At 42.0% G+C, this 18541-nt stretch overlaps 1 protein-coding gene across 1 annotated transcript in view; it reads left to right on the top strand.

Moving 5' to 3' along the window:
• The first annotated feature begins 1172 nt into the window (after positions 1–1172).
• Positions 1173–18541, top strand: part of LOC126100185 (serine/threonine-protein phosphatase alpha-2 isoform) — a 49901-nt gene continuing 32532 nt past the window's right edge. The window contains exon 1 of the mRNA XM_049910744.1: positions 1173–1369. Coding sequence (XP_049766701.1) covers positions 1315–1369 — 55 coding nt within the window. The 5' untranslated portion in view covers positions 1173–1314. The remainder of the gene's footprint in view (positions 1370–18541) is intronic.

Below are 18541 nucleotides of genomic sequence, written 5' to 3' on the forward strand. Positions count from 1 at the left end.
GAAATTTCAATTTCGTTGCGTCTCTCTAAACTATTGGGATCATTTCTGTATTCACAATGTGGTATTTGCACTAAGTAATATAGGAGATGTTAGTTTAAATGCTCATTAATACCACCAGAACTGCCCACTAGTGACATTTATAGAATTGCCAATTACTGGAACATGCTTTCAAAAATGAATTTATTGTTTTTCACTATTGCAAGATTTCAAAGCGAGAAGACGTGTAAACTACAATGACTAAGTTTTGGATGGATGTATACGGTATCTCCACGCAGTTCTGTTCTTTCGTCATTTAAAGTCTTTTACTCTGTTGGCATCCACAAGTCGTAACATTAAACCGTGCTTACTTCTTTCCTCATTGCACACTTTAGTGGCAAACAAAGAAAACATGGTTAAGTTTTTTTTTTTTTACTGTGGACATTAACCACATTGTGCATATGATTCGAAAGTTGAAAATGTAACGAGTAAGAAGTCTTTAAAAACAATACACATCAGTAACAATTTAAATTTTTAAATCTGTTGTGCTATTTCCTTTTGCCGTTATACGCAAAGGGGTATAGGTTTCGGAGTTCTAGCTTAATCAGCTGTTGACGCAAATGCAGTAACAGAGGATTTTGATGGATTACTAAAGCATCCTTTTCACTTATAAATTTCTCTTCTTGCTTATTTGAAATTTGTAAACATACGTTTACGATTGGCAAATACGCCGCATTACCGGATCAAATACGAAGAGGAGACTAGATACACGTTTCATAATACCTTCCCAACACTAAGTTATTAGCGTAAGCACTGTAATATTTATTGTTTAAAACAACTGTCGGGTGCACCTATCAGTAATTACGAACAAAAAGCACTCATAAACAACCACATGTAAACAGTAGTCACCAAATGATTAGGGGCATCTAACACGGCGGCGCCGGCTTTAATGCAACCTACAGCGAAAATCTGTATGCCCATCTCCTCTTATCCTTACCTCCATGCTAAACTACTACCACTAATTCTTGGTTTATCTGGAATGCCTTTTCAGTCTTTAAAAACAATACACATCAGTAACAATTTAAATTTTTAAATCTGTTGTGCTATTTCCTTTTGTCGTTATAACCGCTATATCTACCGGTGTGGGATTGAAGGAAGTCAGTATATCTAACCTCCTTGGTGGCATCAATGCTTTGACGTCACGAAACAATCTGGTCTCTCCGCCATCTTAGGATTTTCATGGTAGTTCAACGTTAGAATCGTGGCTGTACGTTACAAGAGCATCCGTTAAGATTCGTGCAAGTGAACTACTTGAGTTGTGTTTGCATTCCAGTTCTGATGGCTGAAACGGATAAATTGAATATAGACAGCATTATAGCACGGCTATTGGAAGGTAAATAAGTATCACACTTCCTCAGCTTACGTTGTCTGACGTTTCAAATTGTTTCGCAAATTTAACTGTGCGTGTTGAATATTTGAAGCCAAGTTGAGTATTTGATATTCAACATTTGCAGACAACACATTTTTCTGCAGGACAAAGTAAAATTGTCCATTAGATATTTGGAAGTTTAAATAAAGCCGTTAACTTTGCGCCAAAATTGGTCGTTTCCTGTACTGGTTGAGGTAAACTTTCCCAGTAGACTGTTTCTAACCCAAGTGTCGTACTGTAGTTCTAGAAATCTTCATTAACGGGTATGAAACTACAGATATGTGAAAGTTACTGTTGCACTCTTTCCTTCACCTAAATGCTGCTCCAACGTTGAAATATTGTGCTTAGAAAGTGGTTGGTTTGGCTCCTGACAGCGTCCTTGAATTGGCAGTGCTTTAAGTTTTGAGTTAAAATGTGTGTGTGTGTGTGTGTGTGTGTGTGTGAGAGAGAGAGAGAGAGAGAGAGAGAGAGAGAGAGAGATATATGTATATACCTACATAATTCTACCAAAGATCTGTAAATTGTTATGGAAAAGTGTTTTAGTATTTTGTCTGTTCTCATTATGATAAAGAATGGCATTGGATAAGAAATGAATGTTAGTGGATTCTTGTTGAAAGTAGTACTGGCTGAATCGAAGCAGATAGTTGTTGAAAGGGTATAGAATATATGGAGCAAGTGTTGCAAGTAACAGACCTCAAGGTACACTACAAAGAAATCTGACAGCACAAGGTCTTCCATTTTTATATTTTTTGGCGTCAACTATCATCCAAATTTCATCATGATGTGCACCTAGACATCGGGCTTCAGTACAGGTTGATCTATCAGCACTGCAAAAGCAAAAGGAGACACACAACTGTCATAAAATTTCGGGCAGTGCTGTATTTTTTTCTTATTATGATCAGTTTGATAACAAATCCATTTGAGTGGCAACTTCTGAATGAACTTAAGGTATGTATCCATTCTGTTTTCTGGTAATGCAGTGGCTATTTGATTTGCCAATCTGCAGTGCCAGGTATGTAGCACTTTAAATACGATGCATTACAACGTTTTGAGTACATCTTGGTGACTGTACTGTTGCAAACAATGTGTTGTGATGCCATACCACAGTATAGACAGTTGAAGTAAGATGTTTTGTCATTCCACATCAATTAATATGCAGGCAGCTAAGTTAAAACATGAATTGTATTTTAGTCTCTCCTTGAATATGTTAATGCTGGAATAACCTTTTACTAAGTGATTGAAATGTTTTGTTACTTTCTGTTGCTGGGGAATATCGATGTTAGTTAAATGTTGCAACAGACTTGTAAACAGCTGGGCATTTCTGTTGGTGCTGACCAAAGGAAACATATATGTGCGTTTTTTTTTTTTGTTTTTTTTTGTTTTTTTTTTTTTTTTTCCAAAGCGAACTTCATGACTTATTTTAACAAAAGTGACAGCACTCTGCATAATTAATGAATGGATGTTTAAATCTATTATGATGGACGAGAAAACATGGGCAAAGTTTAAACTGAATGTAAATCATGCCATGGATAAGTATGTGCGGAGTGAATGGATTAAGGACAGAAGAGACCCACCATGACTTCGTTATGAAGTTAGAAAAAGCTGAAGAAGCAGATTGTTGCACTCTCCCCAGCAAAACCAGCAATTGTCGACTGACAAACGTTAATAGAAATTCATGAGTCTACAAGGAGACAGATGTATGCAGCATTAAACTTCAATAATCATTCCTTAATAAAAGAGCTTGCTGAGAAAATTTTGCTCCTATATGAAATCATCATGTGGGTCTGGGATCTGAGTGAGTCCAGTCACTCATCAACCAGTCTCGTATAGCAGTAGAAGACAGCAAAAGGAGGCTGAAGTTCCAGAGTTTAAGGGGACATGTCCTTGAAAGAGCTGCATTTTTAGTGTTCTCCATGCATGTACAATATTTCTGGTCTACAAGGCAGAGGTAACTCAAAATTTGTAGAATAACAATATTTATAAAAGGTTAAAAACAGAACACTTTAACAGAGGTCTAATTTTTCATACCACTGACTGCACTTCATAGAAAAATTGACTGTAGATAATATTATGGAAAGTGTTGTGCCTCAAATTTCCTCTTATTTTGTGAGAGGTGCTGGGAGACAGAGGTACTGGAGATGTCTCCTAAGAAAATTTGTCTACCAGATCCCCTTATTTAACCTTCATTGTCTGTCATGCAGAGGAATGCTTGTGTGTATTGCATGCCTGTATGTCAAATTTTTGAAGGCAGCTTTTGAACCAGTGTTTTGAACTGGTCTTGAAATCTCTATTTGGTGCTAAATTTCTTTATTCTCTGCATTTCTAAAATAGAACACACGCCACTGAAACAGAACACAGCAATAGCGGAGGCATAGGTTTCAAATTCTGAAAACAAGAAATAAACAAATATAAGGTCGGTACATCTAATCAACAGCCTTGTTGACACACCTGTACTTAAGTTCCATTAGTCAGAGAATTCTTGAATACCCCTTTACTCTGACGCACTTTAAAATGACAGATGTGAACCTGTCCAACATTACGTTAAAACTAAATTGGTGAACAAATGGAAAATGAAAACATCCATAAAGTATACATTTTTGTAGTTGCCATGAAGTGTCTATATCTGTAGAGCAGAAATATTTTCTAGTCTCGTTCTGTTGCTCACACAGGTCCCTGTAAAACATTGCACAAACATAAAGGTGTTAGACAAGTTGTCAGAGGCCTTTGGAAGCCCAATTTTGTTTCACTTGTGGTTCTGTGGCATTGGCCTCGTACTTAGCTTGCATTTGTTGAGAATCTCTCACGCAGCTCAGTTCTAAGTGACTGCAAAAAAGTGCAGATGACTCCAATTTATAAGAAGGTTAAAGAATGGACCTGTGTAATTACATACCAATATCCTTATTAGTTTGTGGCAAAATTCTCAAACATATTCAGAGTTCGACAATAATAAATTCCTTCAGGTAGGCAGAAAAGTTTCTGTCCACAAATTAGCATGGATTTATTAAGCATTGCTCATGCGAAATTCGGCTTGCCCCTTTTCTTGTACGAGGAGCAAAGCATGGCTGAGGCTAGATTCTGTAGCAGAGATTTCTGGAAAGTGTTTGACACAGTGCCCCATTGCAGACTGTTAATGAAGGTATATGCAAGCATATGGAATGTTCCCATATATGGGAGTGGCTCAAGTAATAGAGCACATTGTGTTGTACTCAACAGCAAGTGTTCACCAACAAGAGTACTTTCCAGAATGCCTTAGGGAAGTGTCAAGATTGCTTTTATTATCTATATATGCAAATGACAGACAAGGTGATAAGCAATCTGTGGTTGTTTGCTGTTGGCCAATGTTGTGGGCCATGGGAAAGTGTTGTCATTGAGGGACTAAAAGTGCAGCACTGTTACTGGAAAAATAAGCATTGTGTTGCAGTGAAGGCAGGGGGAGATTTTAAAGGTCAACAGTCTGAAATATATTGATGAAAATGTTTGAGGAGTTAAGCACTTCATCTGTGTGAAACAGTGCTTCTATAGAGGAGTGTACCTATTTCAGTCTTCATGAGAAGTTGGAGTTCGCAAGACAGACTAAGTTATAGATCATTTTTACACACAATGGAGACCTTACAGTTGGCCAGAAATCACTTGTAGGTGTATCCAATTTTGAGTGGTTTGTGAACATGCCCAATGTTAGCAAGGATTTTGTTATTTTGATTGTATTGAGTAGTATCTTCCCCATTTTAGAACTAAGAACAGGTTATCCTGTTAAGTGACCTATGATGTGCCTTCCTGTTATTCCAAAGGATATGGGTATTGTTACTACATTTGATATATCACTGCATATAAAGGAATAATGCTATTAAATGTATTTACTTATTATGTGACGATAAGGTGTAAAATTCAAAGTATTAATGTGAAAGTGAGGGGCTGTGGAAAGTGGTGACTTTGGCCTGCTGTTCTTTGATCTGAGGTATGATTTAGGAAAACTTGTGTAAAGACCCCAAATGAATGTGTTTAGGACAGGTAAGTCCAGAATTCTCAGTTGGTGTCACTATAAACACTTAAAGAATGGAAAGTTTGTGTAGCTGTGTTAAAATTTTGCAAAATGTTGTAGTCTTATCAGAAGATTGATTTAATGCAACTCTCCATCTGTTCTAGCATGAGAAAGCCTCTTCAACTTGTTTCTCAGAAATGCTTTTCTTGCTGTAGCTATTCTACATTTTATATATTTGTAATTTTGGCTGTTAAAGTAGCTAAATTCATCTGCTACTTTGTGTTGCATTTTGTACCTTAATGTCTGCAGAATTGGCTGATTTTAGTATTCATCTTAGTCTTTGAGACACTATCCATTCTGTTAAACATGCTCATTCATGTTCTTTGCTGTCTGACAAAATGACAGTCATCAGCAAATGGCAGAGTTTTCATTTACTCTCGTAACTTTCTTTCCAAAGTTCTCCTGGATATCCTTTAGTGCTTGCTCAGTGTAAGGATCAAATGACATCAGTCTCCTGTCATATGACCCTGTCTCACTGCCTTCTCAGTTACTGCTTCTGTTTGATACAGTTACTCTTAAAAAGGCAGTTGGTGTCTGCAAAAGTTAAAATAAGTTTTCACTCCCTGTTTTTTATCATTACGACCTTCACGATTTTAAAGAGTTTATTCCAGTGAATGTTGTCAAAAGCTATCTCTAAATCAACAAATGCTATAAATGTAGGTGTGCTTTCCTTTAACGTATCATTTAAGATACTCTGTAGTGTCAGTGTCATTTTGTGTTCCTATATCTCTGGTGCCCAAACTGATCGTCCCTGAGGTTAGCATCTACCAGTTTTTCATTCTTCCATAAGTAATTCATAACAGTATCAGTATGCTACAACCATGACTTGTTAAACTGATGGTTCGATAGTATTCACCTGTCTTCTTTGTAATTGGAATAACTGGATTTTTCTTGAAGTGTTAGGGTATTTCAGCTGTCTCATATTGTAGAATCTTTGAGTCATGGCTGGCTCCCATGGATCTGAATAATTGAGGGAATGTCTACTCCAAGGTTCTTTTTGACTTGTGAATAGAAAGATAAAGTGACCTGTCAGATTCTTCTCAAAGTATTCTCTGCTCACTCACATTTTTCTTCCTCCCTTTCTATAAAATTGTCTTCATTTATCTTGTTTAACTCTTCTATATGTTCCTTCCACCTTTTAGCTTTCTCATGTCACTGGGGTGCAGAAGATAAGATTTTCAACATAAAGTCTGTTGCTTGAACTTTCACTGTAACATATCCTCTACTGCATCAGAATGAAAATGTATAAAGCAAATTAGCTAGTGTGTTCTAGGGAAAAAATAAGAAGTATCCTGATATTTGGTTGTGACCTTAATACTTGTGGCTTACTGTCAATCAGCCAACTTATACAGATTTCAGCCAGTCTAGATAAAGGGAGCTTTTTGAGGACGTTGTGAACAAACAATAGTTGTTAGGACTGTATAACATAAACCTTTCCCTAGTGTTTTCCACCTTTTCCTCAATAATAGAAATTGATATTTTCTGCTACACTAATTTCCCAAAATTGTAGGTAAAGCAATGTAAAGTATGTTAAACAGTGACTACAGTGCTTGATAAGTGCCCAGAAAACCTGATCTGTTGTTAATGTAACTTCGTTAGTGTACACACCATCTGTGTGTGTGTAAGTGACCAGAGTTGAAATTCCGACAGGTAGAACAGCTGCCAAGAATGCATTAGTGTTGTTACTGAGCTTGGTATGTTATATAAGGGGCATGAACAGCATCAGATGTTAGTGTTCACTGGATGATGGTGCATACTTGTACATGACAGCATTGTCAGCACCTGACAGGTTTTGAAAGTACTGTCATTGTGGGTCTCTATTTGGGCAACTGGACAAATTCTGCACATTCCAGATTTGTGGCACATTCAGATGTGACAGTGGTAGAATGTAGGAGTGAAAGGATCATGAGGGCAGGCATACTTGTCAAGTTCTGGTCAACAACTTTGGACCACCACAAGGGAAGGGCACTGTGTTATACACCAGAGACATTGTAAACCCTTCACATCTGTGCCTGGCATCAGAGAGGAGCTAATGGGATACCTGCAAGATTGTCATCCTCCCACATTGGCCGGAGACTAGCAGCAGCCTGACGAGTGAATGACTGTGCCATGTGTACATTGCTGTTAACACAAAACAGCTGCAGTTGTAGTAGTGCCAACTGCGAAGTGTGGTCTGTTGAACAGTCACACATTTTGTTAGCAATGAGTGGTGGCTCTGCACCATTGGTGGTGACTGTTGTCTGTGAGTATAGTGGTGAATTGTGGGGGTGGTGGCTTCTTCTCCAGTGTTCTGGTGAACACAGTGGTGTAGCTCCAGGTGTCTCAGTAGCCATCAGGTATGAGTTATTTAAGGTGATTGTGTTGATTGTGGAGCTTTGATGGAACAGTGACAGTGATGTGGTGCATTTTTAACAGAATCCTCATTTACTCATGGCACTTGTTTCTATGAACTTTTTGTGTGTTGGTTGTTGTATGTCTGTGGCCAGCAATATGCCAAGATCTGCCCCTGATAGAACATGGGTGGGGCCAGCCCATACATCAGCTCCATTCCACTGTTGGTGTTTGGGAAATGAATAACCAGTTAAAAAAGTTGTGGGCCAGACCTCATTGTCGTTGTACAAATTTAGCCTACCACTATACAGTAGCTTCTTGGCATTTTAATGAACTGTGAGGTTGATTACTGCCACAAGGCTGAGGAAAGGTATTGGTGGGGGAGATAATTTTCACCATTTTGCTTAGTGGTGACACACACACACACACACACACACACACACACACACACACACACACACACACACACACACACACACTTAATTGTAGCAAATACTAATGAAATTTATTAAGCTTGTTCTGTTAGACTTAATACTATGTAAGAGGAGACTTACATTAAAATATTCATCGTTTACGTAATAGTCAGAGAGCAAATAATTTGGATTCAGATAACTTTGACAGTAAACTGTACTTCAGAACCTGTAATCAGTTGTTTTTCAAATTTAGGTTCTGATGAAAGAACATTCAGGTTTTAGTTGGAACCAAGGTGCTGTTTATTTATAGTCAGTCTGGCTTGGTTGAGCACCACTAACTTTGTCTTCAGCTCTAGATCAGTACCTGTATTATGTTCAACTCGGAGAACTCACTTTCATACATGTAAATAGTAAACAGCAGCCCTAAAATCAATTACTTGTTTCAAAAGAGAAGGGTATTCTTTGTTTGATCCCATTGAAGTGTAGGATTTTTTTTTTTTTTATTGTTTCTTTCTGTACTTTTTCCTGATGAGATTTCTTATCCAGTTGTATTTTGTGTAAGCTCCAGGAAAGTAGTTTCTGCAGTTTTTGAACGATTTCTAAGAGTGTAACGCTTGAGCTAAATTTTCTACAGGAGCTATGTCATTCTTTCAAAAACATGTAAGAATAGGAATGTGAGAAACTTACTGTCCAGTACTTGCGAACTACTCGGCTTTTTTCTGAAAGATGTTTTGCAATTTACTAAGAAGGCTGTTTAAAATTATAGTGATGCTACTTTTTCTTGCTATCACTGTACTGTAAAAAGAAAGTAATGTAAATAAAATTCTCTTACTTCAGTATATGTTTGGTTTACTTGTATTTGTACTGCCTGAAATATCCTCACAAACTACTATATGGTAATGCCTGAACTAGACAATAGTGGTGGAAATATTTATTGCATCACCTCTTACAATTAACAATTTTTGCTCGTGTCATTGAATAACTTAGCTAAATTTGCCTGATTTCTCTTGATTTCTGTCAGAAATCAATATATACAATAATTTTTGTCAGTTTGTTTTTATTCTTAATTTTTGTCTCTATAAAAATGTTTGTTTTTTTATAATTTAACACTTTCTTCAAAAATGAGTGTAAGTGGATATGTCAGCCATACTGCTTGCTGTTCTGAAATATGAATACTAATGTTGAAAGAATCACTGCATTTTAATGTTGTAACATAACCCTGATGGATTTTAGTGTCTGTATTGCCTCATATGGACACACTGTTGCATTTAATACTTCATTGCTCCACCACGTGCCTTAATCACTGCTTGGCATTGTGAAGGCATTGAAATAATTAACTTCTTAATGTACTCCTCACTCAGTTCATGAAACCATACACAAACACAAGGTTCTCAAACAGCTCCGGTTTATTCCGTGGTTCCTTTTTGGTGATAGCATTTCCCATAACCTTCAAACAGTTCTCAATAGGATTGAGATCAGGGCTGTTTCCAGGCCACTCTAATATTTGAACCCCATTTTGTCGAAGGAAAGATTTTACCTGAAATGTAGAAGTACGTGATAATTAACCAAGAAAGTAATCTGCTTCGTGTTTGATATAAATTTGTCGTTGGACTCACCTTCCTTTCTCTATGGCGAGGAGTGAAGTCATCCTGAAAAATGCATTTGTAAAAATCTCCAAACTGGCCCCTAATGGTTGTCATATGTGAACTCTACAGTTGACTGAAGTGCAAGGCAGAGGGTACTTCACATTGTATTGTACATTATATCACCCTGCACCTCCCTCCCTATTCTCACTCCTGCCTGTTGCCCCCTCCTTCCCCTTTCTCAGTTTTCAACCTGGCTATCCACCTAGCTCTCTATATTGTTTGCAGTTCTGTTCCTTTTGCCGATTCTTTCATCCTTTTTTATGTTTAGGTCCATGATTGAGGTTTGACCTACAAATCTAAATTTTTCTGTTTTCAGTGTGAGCCATTTGGGAACTCACTCCTTAGCATCTACCGGGTGGATTAATCTCCCACTTCCTTCCCCACCTAGCCCCTCCCTCCACCTTGCTAGGTCACCAACACTTTCAGCCAGTCAGTGGTGGGGATGTTACATACCTATCTGGCTGAGCCCCCTGACATTACAGGGATCACACTACTGATACCTGAGCTGTTCCTTCAGATGCTTGGTGCATGAAGCATATAAAGTCTTAAAAATCTGGCCATTCTCAAACGGCTGTCTCTTCAAATGGTGCAGGATCATTGGGTGATACTTCGTATGACCTTCTTCCCCCCCCCCCCTCCCCCCGTCAGCCTTCCCCCTCCTGGCTACACCATGGGAGGAGGGCCAGGCTTGCTGTCTTGGTATACAACACTTTCCCCACTACCTCGTGTGTACTAGACGAATGGGGAGATATTCACTTCAACAAATCTGGTTTTTTAGGCTACTGAGGATAAGCTTGGGGAAGTGGAGTCTCTCAGTAAGATGCGGTTGGGCTCCCTGTTGATCAAAGCTGCTTCTGCTGCCCATTATGCAGCTCTTAGTGCTTGTGATTGTCTTGGCAGTGTTTCAGAATATGGTCCAGGGAGTGTGTTTTTTTTTTTACATCATCCTGCTAACTGATGGCGCAATTCCAGGTTAAACTGGAGCAACACTGCATTCATTTTGTTAGACATGTGCAAAAGGGTCGCAAATACAATCACACAGATATCCAGAAGGGTCGCAAATACAATCACACAGATACCTGTGCCTTAATTCATTTTGAGGGGGATAACCTCCCATAGGTGGTCAAGGTTGTGTGTTACAGATGTGATGTGAAGCCATACGTCCCACCACCCATGAGGTGCTTTCAGTGCTTGCATTTTGGGCAGGTCTTTCCACTGTATGGCAGACCTGTGTGGTGACTGTGGACACCCACTCCATGAGAGAAGCCTCTGTGCTCCACCTGTGTCAGTTGTCATGATCTCCACACCCCTCACTAGCCATATTGTCTAGTGTACAAGAGAGAAATGAAATCTATGGATTGCCTGTCTTATGCTGAGGCTCGCCAAAAATGACACTCCATCCAGGGTCACTTTCTTAAACTTTTGTGTCTATTAAATCCTTTCCCCTCCACCTCCCTTACCCCAGCCCCGTCCCACTCCCCCCTTCCCTTCCCCTGCAGTTTCCATGATTTTGCCTCTGGGAGCCACTACCCCTCTCTGCTCAAAGAATTGCACCCCTTCTTTGGCACCCTTCTCCCTGACATCTCTCAGGCCCGAAGCCTACTGCGACAACGCAGCCACGAGATGCACCATCTGTATGCCCCAATGTTGCCCGCTCTGTTCCCTACCCTCCTCCACTTACAAAAAAGAAGGAACGCAAGTCCCAAGAAAAGGCCCCCCAGTGCCTCCAGAGGTGCCATCTCCCCTCTTGCAACCTGAGTCTGGCATCGTATTCGTGGATGTCACCCCATCCTTGTCGGTGATTACCACTGACAGGGACATGACCCCCTTTCAGCTTCTTTGTCTAATCTTGACTCTCGCCATGTGATCATCCAATAGAATTGCAACGTCTTGTCTCCTCCTATTATGCATTCTGCCTTGCTCTTCAAGAAATGCCTTGCTCTTCAGGAAATGTCTTGCTCTTCAAGAAATGTCCTTTCATAATGACCACTCTCCAAAATTTTGTGGTTATTGGTTGGTCTGTCTTAACTGTGCTGGCTCCAGTGTAGCATCTGGCGGGCTCTGCACTTTAGTTCACTCTATTAGCAGCTGGATCCCCTTTCGTACCAACTTGGAAGCAGTAGTGGTTGGAGTGCAAATGACTTGGCAATCACAGTTGGCAATGTTTACATCCCTCCAGGTAACTGCTTCCTTGTGTTAAACTGTCTACCTTAATACAGCAACTCCCGCCATTCTCTCGAGGGCTTGAATGCCCACCACCCACTGAGGTGGAGTGCCACTGCAATGGGTAGGGATCTTCTGACACTTATTACAGACTTAGATTTCTCTCTCCTCAATGATGGTTCCCCTATCCACTTTAGTGCTGCTCATGGCACATTTACTCCTATTGATATCATCATCTCCCCTGCTCTCAGGGCTTCCTTACATTGGTCACCCCCGATAATCTTTGTGGCAGTGACCACTTCCTGGTGATTCTGTTGTTCCTTGCTGCCACCAGGTAGACAGGGCCCACTATATTGGACATTCCACAGGGCCAATTGTCATTTATGTATGTCTGCTGTGCACTTACACCTATCTCTCAAATTGTGTTGATGTGGTTGTGCAGGGTTTCTGTGCAACTGTCCATGTTGCTGGCACTGCTGTCCCCATATCCACAGGTCCCCCATCAACCAGTACTATGGTGGACCAAGGATGTAGCAGTCACTGTCCAGGACCGACAATGGGGGCTGCAACGATTTAAGCGACACCCTTCACAACCAACCTCCTTACTTTCAAGCATCTCTGTGCTAAGGCTCGTTAACTTACTAAGCAGTGTAAAAAGGAATGCTGGGAGTGATGTTTCCTCCATGGGGATGTGTGCCTCTTCATTGCAGGTTTGGTCCAAGCTCCGTAGCCTTCTGGACTTACTGGTAGTCAGCTGTCCAGGGCCTTAACATCCACAGTGCTTGGTGCTCTGATCCATTGGTCTTCGCAGAACACCTCGTGACACACTTCGCGTTATCATCATAATAATCATCTTCCTATCTTGCTATTTTTCTCAGACAGAAATGCAGAGTTCAGCAGAACCTCCCTCTGTTACGGTCTGCACCATGCTGAACTGTATTATGAATTCTTAACTAAATGGGAATTCTTGCAGGCTCTTTCCTCTTCACATGACACAACCCCAGATTCAGATTCCAGTCTTCAACAACATGATCCAACACTTTGCTTTTCTGCAGAGGCAACATCAGCTCATGGTCTTCAGCCACATTTGGCTCATTGGTGCTTTCCTGTCTCAGTGGTGAGACAGTATAGCTATCCCTGTCCTTAAGCCTGGGAAGAACCCAATGTGTGTCTACAGCTAACACCCCCCCCCCCCCCCACCGTTAGTTTGACTAATGTACTTTGTAAACTGCTGGAGTGGATTGTTAGCTTCTGATTGTTGGGTACTCAAATCTTGGGGCCTTTTGCCCCGTATTTGTCACTTTTTGGCAAGGTCTATGTCCAACTGACCATTTACTCAGATTGGAAACGGCAATCTGACGGCTTTTGCTAACTGCTGACACCTTGCTGTGGTCTTCTTCGATCTACATAAGGCATTTGACACGGCTTGGTGCCATCACATTTTAATTAACCTCCATGGCTGGGGCTTTCATGGTGACCTTCAGATTATCTGAGAGATTTTGTCTCACCAGCTCTTCTGGGTGTGAGTTGGAACTTAATCTGTGCCCTTCACATTCAAGAGAACTGTATCCACAGGGTTCTGTGTTGTCACACTTCCTCATAGCCATCTGTGGGTTTGTACCTTCTATTGGGCCTGTGGTTACCCCGTGTTTTATGTCAATGGTGTTCGCATCTGTTGCAGTTCCCACTCGACCCACAGTACACCCCAATCCAGAACTTCTAGGTGACCAGCTTCTTGATGTTGTTGCACAGTCCTGTTTCTTGGGCCTTATTTTTTATAAAAAGCTGATGTGGCTGCCACATATTTGCCAACTAAAGACTATCTGCATGCAGAATCTTAATGCTCTCCACCTCTACTGTGCTCTGGACATGTCCAGACTTATTATGGTAGTTGGGTTTATGGCTCAGCAGCTCCTTCCACTCTGTAAATACTTGACCTTGTTCACCATTGTGGGTTGTCTATTGGTGTCTTCTGCACTACCCTCTGCGGGTCTGGGGGTTAGAATAGGCACGGGGTATTCCTGCCCATTGTAAGATGTGACTAAAGGGAGTCCCATATGTTTCGGCCTTTGTGATGGTCCCTTGTAGGGTTTGACCTCCATTTTTCAAAATTTTCCCAAAGAGAGATCCGATTGGGGAAGGGTACCTTACATGGTGCATCATTGTCCATCATACACTGAGACCTATGGCATCTTTCGTCAACTTGGATCTGCACTTCTGCTCATTCTCCAACTGTTAGATGAGGTCACCCTCCTGGGTGCCTGTTTTTTCCATCAACTGTGCAGTATTGTTTTCTAAGCTGATGTTGATAATGGACTTGTTTGTGTGGTTGCACCTGATATCTAGCACTTTAGCCAGTCAGTTGTGGTGGTGCTGCCATGTACCCTGTTGGTTGTAGCCCCTGACCCCACAGGGACTGCTCTGCTGATGCCTACACCATTAACTCCCTACGTATGCCAAGGGGTAGATGCCCATCCCTGTGGAGCATCGGAACTCCTGGCAATGGCCATCCTGCCAGCTGGCCTGTGCGGCAGCTGGGTGGCACCTGTGGGGAGGGCCCCTGGTCGGAGTGGGTGGCATCAGGGTGGGTGACAAGTGATGTAGTACATCATCTTTTGCTGTCGGTCAAACACCAGCAGTCTCTAAGAGTTCACAGGCTCAATTCAATTCACAAAAGCACAACCTCAAATCACTCCCCTCCCTGGTCACACCATGGGAGGAACATCAGGCTAAGGATGTCAGCGGCTTTTATTCGCCCTGGTACCTTATATGTTAGAGAGCTGATGGGAATCTTTATGACGATGAAGCCTTGAGCGTGTAGAGAACAAGATTGGGGAGGTGGAGGGCTTGTCCAAAATGACATCGGGGTCACTTTACCAAAACAGCATCCTCTGCCCAGTCACGGGTGTTACTCGCTTATGACAAGCTGGGTGATGTTTCTGTAACCATCACACCCCATAAGAACTTAAATATGGACCAGGGAATCATATTTCACAGGTATCTTCTTTTGCAGTCCGACGATGAGCTGTGCGCCAATTTAGAATGGTGTGGTTGGCCAGCCACGGTCATCTACACTCTTGTTTTTACCCCTTCTACCTGTTTTTCTTCTGTGGTTTTCTTTTCCTGTTTTGTCCATAGTAGTGTTGGTTGTCTGTCTCTTTCTTTTGGTTCTTCCTTTCTCCTGTTGTGCTGAATGTCTCCATTCTTTTCTTCTTGCCCTTGTGTAATTATTTTACTGGGACCAAGGGACCAATGACCTCGCAGTTTGGTTGCTGCCCCCCTCTAAACCAACCAGCCACACCATTTGTGCACTACTATGATATGGTGGTGTTTCCTGCACATCAGCAAGATTGTTCAGAGTTCAGTGTTCTTTTCAGATGAGGAAATGACCATTGTCCAGCTGAACACAAAATCTTGACTCGTCTGTGAACAGCACTTGGAGCCATTTGTTAAGCTCCAAACCTGATGTTCCTCTGCCCAATTTCTGTGGGCTAAATGGTGTTGTGGTTTTAATGGGACACACACCATAGGCCTCCGTGTGTAGAGGCCACATTCCCAAAGTTGATTTTTGACTCTTTGTACTGATACTGGGTAGCCTGTTGCTGCCTGGAGGGTGTGTTGCAGCTTAGTTGCATTCAGCCTCCTGTTTCAGTGGGCTGTTAATCGGAGATAAGTCATCTCTTGCTGATGTTACTTGTGGATGACCTTGTCCTTGCTTTCTTTTAATGGTTCCTGTTGTCTGAAATAATGTCCAGGTCCTGGAAGTTACTCTTTGGGACACTCCAGTGGCTGCAGCCATCTCACTCTGTCCCGCTTCCAACCGTCCTGTGGCCCACCATGCCATAGCTTCTGGTAAGTCACGTCATTGCATTGCACTACCTGTTCACTACACCATCTGAACCCAACTGCTTGTGTAATTTGTTTGGTAGAGTAAACACAAGTCCACACCAACCCCCTATGCAGCAACTTTCCCTATTACCACCATCTCGGTGACCATAATGTTGTCTCCACTCTGTAGAACCAACAGAAAAACATTGAACGATTTTAGTTCATTCTGCCGATGACAATACTTCAGAACCTGAATATCTCAACTGATCCCCTAATTGTTTTGACCAGTGTAGTATACTCAGTTATGGTTGCTACTACAGTAGTCTACATTCAAATTTAATATACAGTAGAAAAATGTAAGTTAATACTAATACAAACTGAGCTTTCTGTTAGCTTCATTCTATGACTATGTATTTTCATGCTTCATTTTGTGACACTGCATCCTGTACTGTTAGGGAGAGGTCTCACTTCAATTAGATTTGGGGTGTGAAGTGTCACTTCGGAATGAATTTAAGTTGTGGTTGTTCATGTAGATCGGACTGTTAATTTCTGTGAGCTCCAGTTTGTTGGCATTGCACATGTCTTTCGTGTCCTAATTTGCAGTTGTCTTCCATTATGTTGTTACATGCCCATGCACATCCATAGTTTCCACACAAATCATTCCATGCAGATGTTTAGCTTTGAAACTGCCAAATCATACTGTGGATGCATTGTAATATATTCCGTATTCCCAAGCTGTTTAGTGACTTTAAGAGCCTTGCTCAGGAACCTGGGTCCAGACAGTAGTAAGTTTTCGCCTGCCAACCCCCGGCATCCCCAGGGGCTCTCATTCTTTCGTGAGTTCATGTGTGATGCCCATGGGCCCCGAGGTTTTTCAACACGCTATTTCTTCCCCAGCTGTTTCCTTCACCGTGCCCCTCTCACCATCCTTGCTTCTTCCCCACTGCCTTGTCCTTTCATTCTCTTGGTTTTCTGATTTATGTCGACTTGGCTATCCATCGGGTTCCCAGTATTCCTTGCAGTTTTTTCCTACTGCCTGTTCTTACATCCTTTTTCACGTTTTGCCAAACCACCCCCCACCCACCCACCCCTCCCTCGGGGCTCAACTTGACCCCTCCTTCTAAATTTTTGTATTTAGTGTTAGCCATTTGGGGAAGAATTCCCTCCATAGCACTTATGGCATGGATTCCTCTCCTTCCCTGCCCTAGCCCTCTCCACTCCAGTAGGTCACCAGCACGTGAAGTAGTTCATAGTTGAGTCCTCTGACAAGGGATCACACTACAGATACTTGAGGTGTTCCCTCTCTGTGTATGCCAAGGAGTGGTTTGTTGTCATTCTGGAGCATTGGAACCTCCCAGCCAGGTAGACTTTGCTGTGGCTGGTTAGCACCCATGGGGAGAGCCCCTGATCGGAGTGGATGGTATAAGGGTGGATGTGTTTATGTGAAGTGTATCAAGCTGCAAGTGTGTCAAGCTGCAAAAATTTGTCCGTTTTCAGTCGTCTCCGAGTGGTAAATGTTCATTAAATGCTATGTTGTATGGCCCTGCAGCCTTTCCTTCCCTGGCTACCCGTTGGGAGCAGACACAGGCTCAGTGTCCTGGGATACAACACTTCTCCATTTCCTCTGTAGTAGGATGGATGGAGACACATCCACTGCCACAAAGCTGTTGTTTTTTGTGGAGAATATAGAGGAAAAGTTTGAAGTAGTGTCTCAGTAAGATGCAGTTGGGCTCCCAGTTGATCAAAGCTGCTTCTGCTGCCCAAACTGCAGCTCTTCATACTTGTGATCATCTTTGCGACGTCCTGGTGTCTGACACCCCTCCCCAGTCACTGAATATGGTCCAGGGAGTGATTTTTCATAGAGACCTCATCCTGTGAATTGATAAGGAACTTCGGGCTACTTTGGAGTGATGCAGTGTTCATTTTGTTCGGCATGTGCGGAAGATTTATAAAGACAACTGCAGCAATACTGGCGCCTTTATTCATGCTATCCAGGGAGATAACTTCCCAGAGAAGGTCAAGGTCATGTTAACATTGTGCTGTGAAGCTGCACGTCCCGCCACCCGTGTGGTGCTTCTGATGATTGTTTGAGGCATGTCTTCCTGCTGTACGGCAGACCCTCTGAGTGGTTGTTTCACTGTGTGTGTGTGTGTGTGTGTGTGTGTGTGTGTGTGTGTGTGTGTGTGTGTAGCTACTCTCCATGCTCGCCAGATTGCCCATCTTTCAAGAGAGAAAGTAAGAGCCAAGAGTAGAAGTCCCTGGATTGCTTATCTTATGCTGAGGCTTGCCAGAAATGACACTCCATCCATCATTGTCACTATCTTCAACTTTTGCCTGTGTTACATCCTTTCCCCCTCCTCATTACCCCAGCTCTGTCCCCCTCTCCACTCCCACTTCCCTGTGGTTCCCATGTTCTTCGGCACCCAACAATGATGCCCCCCTCCTCAGTGTGTCTCAGGCTGGAAGCCTGCTACCACAACTTCGCCATGAGAGGCACCGTCTGTGCATGCCCTATGTGCTCTCTCTTTCGGTCTCAGAAATAGTGGAAGCCTGATCTCTCTCTGTGCCCTGCCCTTCTCATCCTCTGGAAGAAGAAGAAATTAAAGACTCTGGACAAGGCCCTGGGAGTTCCATCTCCCCCTCGCAACGAGTCTTGCATCTTATTTATGTATGTTATACCATTCTCGTTGGTGCAACCACTGACAATGACATGACC

The sequence above is a fragment of the Schistocerca cancellata genome, chromosome 9, assembly GCF_023864275.1.
Source record: "Schistocerca cancellata isolate TAMUIC-IGC-003103 chromosome 9, iqSchCanc2.1, whole genome shotgun sequence".
Lineage (NCBI taxonomy): Eukaryota > Metazoa > Arthropoda > Insecta > Orthoptera > Acrididae > Schistocerca > Schistocerca cancellata.